Source organism: Pygocentrus nattereri, chromosome 25, assembly GCF_015220715.1.
Source record: "Pygocentrus nattereri isolate fPygNat1 chromosome 25, fPygNat1.pri, whole genome shotgun sequence".
NCBI lineage: Eukaryota > Metazoa > Chordata > Actinopteri > Characiformes > Serrasalmidae > Pygocentrus > Pygocentrus nattereri.
Window position 1 is genome coordinate 8,776,076 of NC_051235.1, and position 12,113 is coordinate 8,788,188.

Genomic DNA, 12,113 nt, shown 5'->3' on the forward strand with positions numbered 1-12,113 from the left:
TAGACAGATGTCAAAATTCAAATGTAAATGTCTCCTCTTTGCAGTTACATATTTTACTTATCTATTGACTACTTCTTTCATTCTGTGTCAAAGCGCTTTGAAATGATTCCAGATTGCATTTTTCCACAGACTTCCCAACCTGTCGATCATCCCATCAGGGACAGGCCAGGCAGCACTCCCAATGGAAAAGGCTTTATCTGTGGCAGCTGATCTTCTTTAGAAAAGGAGAAACAGGAGTGAAACAGAGCGATATATTACTTGTGATTACTTTGTCTTCATACACGACCCATAAAGAATATGTCATCAAATGTGGCACATTTTTCTGCTTTAATCAGTTGGTTGAACTTATTGTCCGTGTTAGCCAGCTGTCAGCTACGGATGCAGCAGAGATGAATTGAGGGTGATTTTCAAACTTACGTATCGAACCTCAGATGTGTTTTATCTGCTTTATGTGCTTTATCTGCTGCAAAAATTGGATTTAAAACATTATTTAGCTGTAATTGTACTTGTACACGTAAACATGTGTGAATCAGAGCTGCTAACATTCACTACACTGTTAGAAATGAACGTACCATGCAGGTACATGATTCATTCATCAAGGCATAAACAATGTAAGTGTCCCGTCAAAGGTACAGCAGTGGTTTTAAGGTCCAATGGTGTACCTTGCATGAGCTTTCCTAGTGGAAAAGTAGGTATTTGGACCTTTTCATAACCAAATGTTTTAAAACAGAACAATAAAATAAAAGTCCTGGAGGCGAGACGGGGTGTGTGGAGTCAGTACAGCTTAGGAAATATCATTTCAGTGGATTCTGGTACAGTTATGTTCCCTGCCTAAAGGTACTGGGACACACCCCTGAGGGTACCACCACAGTGACAAGAGGGGTACTGCCCCAGTGACAGTGTCGTACCTTTTTTCTGACAGTGTACTGTGGTACCCTGTTATACTTCAACCGAATTCAGCTAGGCCATCTCTGATGTCCTGCTTTCCTTTTGAAAACTTACACTGCAAAAATCGCTGGTACATGTGATTGACACAGTGAGCCGGGTCATGTTAGTCGACTGTTGAGGTCAGTTTGGTTATGTTGCATTAGCTAGCTTAATTCTGCAGCCCTCAACAATTCATGTTAGAGTATTAGCAGGTGGGCTGATGGCAGAGCAACATATCCACCTCTGATGCTCACTTTGTGAAAGATACTGCTGCATGGCGTCCTCTAAAAAGGACAATGTTAGCTTCTTTTCTGAATTTTCCGTTCCACCTTAAGCGGTGCTGCTGCAACATTTAGACACATTGAGACACACATTGAGAACGTAACTGCTGCACTGTTTAAGGTGGATTTGAAAAAAGAAGTAAGAACGAATATAATAACGTTCTGTGAAGGAGACATTAAACTCTTTGGATGTCTGGTTCCTATCACTACCACTGTGAACAATTCTGACTCTGAAGACTAAGCTTCCCTAGAGCTGAACATTTCACTCCAAACATTTACGGCATTTTACTGACGCTCTTATCCAGAGCGACTTACAATTTGATCATTTTTACACAGGTAGGCCATGGTGGTGTTAGGAGTCTTGCCCAAGGACTCTTATTGGTATAGTGTGCTTGCCCTGGTCAGGGATTGAACCCCAGTCTACAGCGTAGAAGGCAAAGGTGTTAACCACTACAGTAACCAACCACTCTAAATGAGTTTGTTTGCCTCTGAACCATTATGTAGATATTCTGAATATGTATTTAAATAAAGCTACTCATAAAGCATGTAAATCATTGTGTAAATGACATATCAATACGAGTATACCGCATGGCAAATTAAAATCACAGTGTTACATTTAAGCTCAACACTGCATATATGAGCAGACAATTTGGCTACAAACATACAGATACATTTCCATTTTAGTTTTGATACCGATGTGATTCTATAGTATCATGTCATCTCTATAGAGTACTCACTCATACTGTTACTGCCGATCGATTATAGATCGAAATCTACTATTAAAACTGGTAGGATTTTTTTAAAGAAATGTTGGGTACTTTGAATACAAGTGAAGCTTCTTTTTGAAGCGCCTGGTCCACCTGATGAATTAGACTAATTCTTACAACAAATAACATGGAAGAATAAAATCAGTCTTTTGGCTAAAATCTCATCCTGATCAGGGACCCTCTATATAGGCCCCTTAAGGCTGCAATTTTAGCTTTGAGACACAAGATGGGAGCAAACACATGTTTCTCTAGTGTATGCAGTTTGGGTGGCTTCACCCAAACCCAGACATCATTCAAACCTTAGTCTCTGAGTCCGTCTCACTGTAAATTCCCTTTGTTTTGCCAGAAGCGTCAATCACAATAGCAACTACGGTCAAGCAAAAGTTCAGCTGCAATCTGCAAATATTATTAAAGAGAATCCCAACAATTTGTGAAACTTTCAGGGTAAGTCAATCACTGCGATGTCATTCAGAGTGATTTGATGTGAAATTGTACCGACTCTGGCTTTTTTACAGTGGTGGTGATAGGAACGAGGGAGGGGGGCAATCTCTGTAACACAAAAATAGCCATTTTATTCACTATCCAATAAAACAGCATGTGTCTATTCAGTTTTATATGTAAAATAGCACTAGGTAGGTTTTCTTTGGGCATTATTTTGCCTTAGAGTGCCTGCATGCAGTTTTCCATTATGAATTTGTTTTTAGGTAACTTTTAGAGGCAATAAACACTTCAGATGTCTGGTTCCTATCGCCACCACTGTAAACAGTTCTCATTCGTTATGTTTACCCATGATTGAGCGTCTCACCTTGAACCACTAGGAATGACTTTGTTTACATCTTAGCCATTTAAAGGGGAACTCCCTGTTTCAAAATGTCTGCGTAACTAAATAGTTAATACAGCAACAAAGCCATTTGGCGTTGTTTAGTGTGAAATGCTTCGTGCTAGAGAAAAAAAAACGAGTCAGAATTGTTCACTATGGTGGTGATAGGAACCAAACATCTGAGGAGTTTAATGCCTCTAAAAGCTCCCTCACAGAAAGTTATCACATGACGTGGTTAGCATACACTGATGTCTGACACATTGTCTTATGATAGTTTTATGAAAAAGTTTTGGCTTTCAATCCCTTTATTTCAGTTCATGGTGGAGAGGTACATGCAGGGCAAAATAGTCCCCAAAGAACGCTTATTTTTTCAGATTTATAACTATTTTACCATAGTTAACATTACTTATAAACACTTGCAATGTATGTGTTTCTTCTAGATAGTAGAGAAAATGGCTGTATTTGTGTTGTGGACATCATAACCCCTGGTTCCTATCACCACCACTGTGAAGAAATCTGAGCCTGTTTGTTTCTCTGCAATAAATCGCGTCACGTCGAATCACTCTGCATGACTTTGTTTGCATCTCAAGGACAGAATTATTCACACATTTGGAAACATTGGTGGAATTCCCCTTTAACTTAGCATTCATTCTGGAAAACGCCCAGACTTCCTCTTTAAGGGAAAATGCCGCTGAAGTGTACGTTTTACTGATTCTCAGTGAAAAATCCTCACAGTCAACACAGCTTTGGCCTCTCCTGTGCGGTCAAAAGGGCTCTAGCTAAACTCATCACTGAGGACCTAAATTTAATTAATTCGAAACTCTGGAAGTTAATTCCAAACTTGTGATTCCATCCTGTAGCTGCACAGCCTGGGCTACAGATCACTCCGCGCTCACAGGCAGTTTGCCTGACGATCACCGAGCGTCCAGTATGTGGGGAAAGGCCCGGCTAGCCGATCCAGCCCAGCCGCCTCTCACCAGCCGCGAGGCGGTCTCTCAGAGAGAGTTCAGCCCGGGCTGAAGGCGGTATCAACACATTTTCCCCTCTTTTCTCTTTTTAATTAGAGGCTTCTCGCCATCGTCTCCACGTCTCGTTAGCGCCTTTGTGTGCGCGCGCTTGTTTTTGCGCGTCTCTGAGGGATGCGCGAGCTACCGACCGCTGCGCGCGCGTGTGGTTTCCGAATGAATCTTTCTTTTGAACCGATTCACAAGTCCAAGTGAATCGAACTTCCTTGTGGCATCAGCGCCTTGTTTACGTCTTCGCGAAGGGGAGAAGACTTTGCGATAGAATTAGAAAAAGGATCCTTTCTAAATAAAGATTACGTCTTGACATAAAGCACCACGTTGTGACACAGGCTTTTAAAATAAAACATTGAATTAGTTCATTTCTGTCTGTCCGCGGCCGCAGACTTTATCTTTACCGTATTAAGTAGAAATAAGGGGAAATTAAGTAGAAATTAAGTAGAAATAAGGGAAAATTAAGTAGAAATTAAGTAGAAATAACGGGGAGGAAGAGGTAGGAGGGTATGAGGTTAACTTTAATTGTGTCCCGCTCCAAATTCGGAATGAAAAGGATCGAATCAGATGTTCGATTCATTGAATCAAATGTTGTGTATGGACTTCGACTTGACTAACCGTTGTGAAAGATAAAGAGGACGGTCAACAGAAGATGGACGCGTATCAAAGAAATCACGAACATTAGGAAGCCTGAATATAAAAAACAGACGTCAGGATATGGAGAAACGTCTATATGGACGCCCAGAGTCGGTATCGAATTGACGGCACTTAAAGGGGATGAGTTACATTGGTTTCATGTGAACCAGGGGTCGCCGTGTCTAGAACACAAATATAGCCATTTTATTTGCTATCCAAAACCACCAGCGAACCCACACCTGCCTTCTGAGGTTTTATATATAATGCTGATGACGGTAAAATAGTGGTGAATCTGAAAAAGTAAGTTTTCTTTGCGGACTATTTTGCCTTACAAACACCCTTCACGTACCCCTCCGCCATGCCATAGACGGATTAAAATACTTTTTAAGTTTTAGGCCAAAACGTCAGCACAAAACTGATAAAACAGTGTGTCAGACATCAAGCAGCGTATATCTAGTTATTTCATGTCATAACTTTCTGTGAGGGCGCTTTTTGAGGCATCAAACCCCTCAGACGTCTGGTTCCTATCACCACCGTTGTGCACGATTCTGACTCGGTAAGTTTCTAGAAGGGAGCATTTCACACAAAACCGCAGCGAATGACTTTAAACATCTCAACCATTAAATGATGTGGAATTTTTGAAAATTCTGTGGAGTTTTCCTTTAATAATAACCGTTGTGTGTGGAGGGTATAAGGCTGTTGACGACATCTGTGTCTGAATCGATGCGCGCTGTGCTGGTGATGAGAATAAGGTTGACTTGCGAATCAACGAATCGTTGAATGGGACGACTCATTAACCGGGGAACTGGAAAGAATCGGTTCACTAAAACGGAATCAAACTTCCCTTCGCTACAGTTCCACTCAGTTCGCCCAGGCAGGGCTGCTCGCTCCTTTGGTCTCTCGCTCCCTCCTTCTTTCCCTCCTTCCCTCCGCCGTTCCCCTCGAAATTTCTTCGCATGCTGGTCGCTTGAAACCTGCCGACGATGACGGACTCGAGCTCGGCTCCGGACGCCACCGGCACCCCGGACCCAGCCGTGGTGGACCCGGCTGCTCAGAACGGACAGCCGGACAGGGGGAGTGCCCCAGAGAGTTTCAGCGTGGATCAGGAGATGAAGATAAGCGATGTGGAGGATAAAGGTAAGGAATGGAAACAACTGCAGGGGTTCTATGGCACGTAGACATTATATTTTAACTGGCGGCTGCCTGTTTTGTTTACTTATATCTGTCCCAGTCAAAACCTGGACCACTACTAATGTTGAATGAGCTGTAAACAAAACTAGTCTTGCGTTGCCTCAAACCGTTACTGACCGTCAGGGTCTTACATTGTACCCCACTTCATTAAGTACACCTCCTTGTATCTACACTCACTGTCCATTTTATCAGCTCCACTTTCCATATAGGAACAATTTCTAGACTGTAGTCCATCTGTTTCTCTTTGCTCGCCCCCTTTCACTCTGTTCTTCTGGTCAGAATCACCATAGAGCAGGTATTATTTGGGTGCTGGATCATTCTCAGCACTGCACTGATATGATGGTAGTTTTTAAACACTGTCCACTCACTGTCCACTCTATTAGACACCCTTGCCTTGTTGGTCCACCCTGTAGATGTAAAATCAGATATGACAGCTCATCTGTTGCTGCACAGTTTGAGTTGGTCATCCTCTAGTCCTTCATCGGTGGTCACAGGACGCTGCCCACAGGACGCTATTGGCAGGACATTTTTGGTTGGTGGACTATTCTCAGTCCAGCAGTGACACCTAGGTTTTAAAAAAAGCTCCAGCAGCACTGCTGTGTCTGATCCACTCACATCAGTGCAACACACCACCACCACATCAGTGTCACTGCAGTGCTGAGAATGATCCACCACCCATGTAATAACCTGGTATGTGGTGGACCTTGGGAGTTATTACCATTGAAGAATAGGGTTTAAGGGGGGGCTAATGAAGTATACAGAGACAGAAGGACTACAGTCTGTAATTTTAGAACTACAGAGTGCACCTTTATGATAAGTGGAGCTGATAAAATAGAGTGTAGAAATAAGGATGTGGCTTTAATGAAGTGGCCATTCGGTGTATGTCCTAATGTCGGTAGATTGCTTTTATTTAGTAGATTCAGGTGCTCTAATGTGTCCCCATTGCTGACTGGCTTTCAGTTAAGCACACACAGCTTGTAAATTTGCTATAGAAGAGCATTGCCAACAGAACGGGACACTCTGGATGCTCATGAGTTGTGCCCAGCAAAGTGTTGGCTAGAGGGGTATAAAGCCCCTAGCATTTGGCTGTGGAGCAGCGGAGCCGCATTCTCTGGAATGATAGAGCTCCAGCTATCCTTTGAGATGAGTTGGAGTGACATCTGTGATCCAGAACTAATCATCCAAGATCAGTACCTGAACTCACTAATGTTCTTGTGGCTGCAATCAGATCTTCACAGCAATGTTCCAACAATCAGTGTAAAGCCTCCCTGGAGGAGTAGAGGCTGTTACTGCACCAAAGGGGGGAGGAGGCTCCTTTGGATGAGCAGGTGCCTACAAACCTTTACGTGTAGTAGATCATCAGTTATGAAACTAAAGATGAACAACGTCACTGTGTTTTTACGAGATGTCTGTCTTTTTACAAATACAATGTGGGATTATACAGTTTCTTTTCTGTGGGATCAGATCTACTTGGGTTTAGAAGCTAGTTTAAAATAGGATGAACTCTTCCAGAAACTGCCTTGAAGTTCCTTATTCTTGTACTTACATATTCATGACTGTCCTGTTTGACTGAGTGAGATATTGATTTGGTTTGATTGACAGACCTCCTGGAGAGCAGCCTGCGTCTGAAGCCCCACGAGGCACAGAGTTACCGTAAGAAGGCCCTGTGGGTGTCATGGGTGTCCATCGTGGTGACGCTGATCCTGGCCGTAGCCGCGTTCAGTGAGTAACCTCTCCATCACTCTTCGTCACCACTCAGCATCCTCACATCTGCAAAAGCAACAGTCTGCTCTCCAGATGTGTCGGATCTGGTTGAAACTGTGTGGGTGATTAACATGAAAAATGAGATGTCAACTTTCCTAGACGGTCTTCACAGTAAACTCTTACTGTGTTGTGTTTCAGCTTTCAGACAGTTTACAGAATAGGCTGTAGCATTTAGCAGATACTGTGCTTTGAGCTATGTTCCATGCTATGAAAGTACCTAAAGCTCTCTTCTAAGTTATTTCATGCTGATCTCTGTTTGGCTGATATGGCAAAAATATAACATGACAGTGCTTGAAATCGTTGTCATACTAGGTCGTTTGCGTATTTATCTATTTATCTGTGTACCCGCATTTAATTCAATGGTTACAACAACAACCATTGTAAGAAAGAACAATAAAACGTAAAACAACTATATACAAATGAATAAAATAAGATAGTGGCATAATGAACTGACAACCAATCAGCCACTTGTTACTATACAGGTTATGCAGTTACTATACACTGGATGTTGTTGCTGTCAGGCTGTGTATCTAAAGGTAAATTGGTCTTTTTTGATTATATCTGCAATGTTTTGGAAATACCCCCATTATACTCAAAAGCATTTTGCGATGTAAGTTATCACATTAATAATCATATTGCTGATATAATGTTTGATATAAATGACATTTGGGAACAACAATCTGCTATTTTAATTCATTTTGATGCCATAGACGAATTATGTTTCTGTATTTAAAGTGTTGTAGTCGCAGGAGGCTTATTTTAGTTTTAAGTTTGGTTGAAAACAAATTGGCCTGAGAAGTTTTAACCACCACCACAATTAAGTAGACAGTGGAAACAACCAATCACATTTTGATGTACAATGAGCGGGACCAATTTTGAGAGAGATCTTGATCCTCCAGGCCTTCAAGAAGGTCTAGATATAGACCTATATGGACAAATGTATTGGGACACCTCTTCATTACTGAGTAGAGTACACCGCCACTGGATTCTGGATCAGTGGAAATGTATTCTATGGAGTGAGGAATCACACTTCCCTATCTGGCAGTCTGTTTGGCAAATGCCAGGAGAACATTACTGCCTGACTGCGTTGTCTCACCTGTAATGTTTGGTGGAGGAGGGATAATGCTATGAGGTTGTTTTTTAGGGGTTGGTCTAGACCCCTTAGTTCCAGTGAACGGAAATCTTGATGCTTCAGCAAACCAAGACATTTTGGACCATTGTCTGCTTCCAACTTTGTGGGAACAGTTTGGTGAAGACTCTATTCTGTCCCAGCATGAAGGAGCCCCAGTGCATAAAGCAAGGTTCATAAAGGCATGGCTGGGTGAGTTTGGTGTAAAGAACTTGACTGGCTCTGACAGAGCCCTGACCTCAAACCCACTGAGGATTGCGATCAAACATTAAATGGACATTCTTTTTCATTCTGAGCCAATAAGTGTTAAAAATGCTGTTTCAGCAATTTAGACCCTATTCAGTCACCATCAACACAGAGAGTGTGATTTTTAATTGACATTTCTTGAAATTAGTGTCAGATAGAGCCAAAGAAGAACAATAACTGTTGGTTCCCATGTAGCTTTTAGCCCATTTAGATGAGTCTTAAAAGACTCCACAGAGAAAGAAGACAGAAAAATCTCACGATAAAGTAGCTATAATCTAAGTGCCCACCAGCTAGGGAGGGGAATTTGGGCCAAATTGATAAGCAGCCACTACAGTGGAAAAACCTGAAATGTAATGTCCACATGACGTTACTTAGCCAGAGTGAAATGAAGAACAGTGGAAACCAAAACCTCTATTATGTTGTTTTCGCATCACTCAACCTCTTTGCTGAAAAACAGTACATGAGGATTTACACTTTAAAAAACAAAATGCTGAGTTCATGTCAGAACTGAATGCAATCTGCCTAGGAATGTAGTAAAGGCTCAGTTATATTGCTTTCCACCGTGCAGCACTTTAAACAGATCTTCTTCATTGAAATGCAGTCATAACAGTGAAAACAGTGAAATGCAGTGCACACAGCATTACTTTTCCATAGGTGACATACAGAATACGCACCAACATGGAATGCAAAACCTCTGTTACACTGTTGTCATATCTTTTGACCTCTTGTTTGTACTTCAAATGTATTTACTTCATTGAATTGCAGCCAAAACATTGAAATGCAATGTACACAAGACTGCATTTAAACCGTAACTTGCAGAAACCATGGCAAAATGAGAAGTTAAAGGTACATTACATTGATATAACATTGTTTTAAGTGCTGCACAGTGGAAAGTGGACACTTTGTTTTTCAAATGCAAATTCTCATGCGTTGTTTTTCAGTTAAGAAGTCAGGTGTCATTAAAATGTAACAGGGTTTGGTCTGGTTTTTATTTTGGCACGTATTCTGCATATCACAATAGAAAAGTTATGTGTGCATTGCAATTCATGTTTTTCCACTATAGCGACTGCTTTCCAGTCTGTCATGAATTCCTCTCCATAGCAAACACTGTGATTTGGGTTTATGTAAAACATGGACTGCATAAAAGAAGCTAAGAGGACTAAATGTACTGGCCTTCAAAACATAGAAAAGAGCTATTTTTCTAAAGAGGCTTTTTTTCTTCTCCAGCACTGCAATAAATGTGTTTGAAGGCTTCACACCCATATGTTATCCAATATTATTCAATATTATATTTGAAGGTGTGGCCTGAAATCATTTTTTTGGCTTACAGGTACAGGTTGCCTCTATGTTGTTAGAGCCGACTTGCCTTTTTGAGTAATTTTCTTACCCGTTAAGTAAAATCAGGCATTGGAAAAGTCTTGAAAGATTAGTTAAGTGGCACAATATTGATGTGTGTAATAATATTCTTTATGTTTTTTCAAGGGCTGCTCTGTTTTGTACTTCTGCTGGCTCTCTGGTTTAATATCAGTATTCCGTTTCTTGGACTGCCTGGTTACAAATGTCTATTGAGAAATACTGTTATGCCAAGTTTATCCTTGGAAAGCCAATGAAGTCCGCTCTCTTAACCTCTAATGTTGTCACCTGAGTAAAGCATGGGATTATTTGCCAAAAAGTTACAGTTACCGGTGTGCAAAAAATGCACCTAGTGTGAAATATACACAGTTTTTTTTGTGGAAAAGTTCCCCTTGTATTTTGCTGTTTCCTGGACAATGAGTGTGACAGAGCTTGAGCTGCTGTGTGGCGGCCTCCGCGAACGTGTTTGCAAGTTGATTTTCTTTCTGAGAGGGAAAGAGAGATTGTTGTTACCTTGAGCTGGGTCCCGTTGGGAGCCCTTGTGACTCATCCATCTCTCTCTCTCTCTCTCTCTCTCTCTCTCTTCCTCTCTCTTCAAGTCAGGCTGGGGCTCAGAGAATTCTGTTGCCAAGCTGTAAAAACTCCATCCTGTAGCAACGCAAATGAAGGGGTGACGGTTGACACTCTAGACTGTTTTGTTTCTTTTTTTAATCCAGCCCTTAAAAGGCATTTGATATCAAACCCACAGCAAATGTGTAAACATCAACAGCACATTTTGCTGATTTCCCCTCTCTAACACACCTTTTCAACCTGGAATCAGGTTTGATTGTGTAAATGATGCAACAACAAATAAAAGCTCAAATTGTGCTCAATGAGTCGACACGTTTAGTGACCAAAGTTTGCTTCTTTTTGGTTTTCACTGGAGCTTTGAGGCTAAAGAAGGCTAAAGAAAGTGTATATACCTCCAACTGGCATTATGCAAACTGGATGGATAAATCAGGGGTGGGGAACTCCAGTCCTGGAGGGCCGGATTTCTGCACAGTTTGATGATTATCCTGCTCAAACACAGCTTGTTAGCTACATTAACCTTGCAGCTCCACCGAAATACTAAAGCAGCAACTATGGATATGAAATGTCTATTACATTTGGGATAAGGGAAAACTGTGTAGGCTTTTTTTTGCTGAGCAAGAAGCTGCTTGCACACTCCGTGGCTGCTTTTGTAGGCATGGGGAGGCATTCTTAATTTATGCCTGAGCAAACCAGGAGACCAATTTGAGCACAGCTGTCAGGAATTCTTTAGCAGAAGGATCTCAAACTGCAGCCCTGGGGGGCTGGAGTCCAGCACAGTTTGGTGTTTCTCCCTGCCCTAACAAACCTGTTTCAACTCATTAGCTCATTAACAAGCCCATCAAGAGCTGAAGCAGGTGTGCCAGAACACAAAGAACACCGAACAGCAGGCGCAGAGCTTGCGAGAAGCTTGCTTTAGCAGTTTCTGAGGGAGGACCAGCGTCCAAACGTAAAGGCCCCTGTAAAGTGGAGAGTGTTTTACTGTGCGGACTCAGCATATGAGGCCGCAGCATCACCAAGCATGAATTAGACATTATGGCTCTCTTCTGCAGAGCCGTTAGATGCTTAAAAGGACCTGCTCCACAGACTGTAGTCCCGTTTTGAAGTTCTAATGTTTTTCCCTGTAGGAGAACCCTTTTTGGAGTTATGTAGACCCGCGAGTAACCATTAATGAATGGTTTTACCCATGGCTGTACAACCGTGAGGACACAGGTCCAGACCTCTAGTTTTGGAAGGGTTTTATGAGATTCATTATGTGCATTTACGTGCACTCAATAATCCAATCATAATTAGATTTCTGCAGTTATCTGATTTTACAAATGGCCATGTAATCACCATACTCCGATGTAAAAATCTGATTAAGAAGTCTGATAAAGAGCGCTGGATTCTAACTCAGTAATCAGAAGTGAACTCACT

At 41.8% G+C, this 12,113-nt stretch overlaps 1 protein-coding gene across 1 annotated transcript in view; it reads left to right on the forward strand.

Annotated features, from left to right (window-relative positions):
• Positions 1-5,268: 5,268 nt before the first annotated feature.
• Positions 5,269-12,113, forward strand: part of tmem163b (transmembrane protein 163b) — an 83,933-nt gene continuing 77,088 nt past the window's right edge. Inside the window, exons 1-2 of the mRNA XM_017694626.2 lie at positions 5,269-5,584; positions 7,241-7,360. Coding sequence (XP_017550115.1) covers positions 5,431-5,584; positions 7,241-7,360 — 274 coding nt within the window. The 5' untranslated portion in view covers positions 5,269-5,430. The remainder of the gene's footprint in view (positions 5,585-7,240; positions 7,361-12,113) is intronic.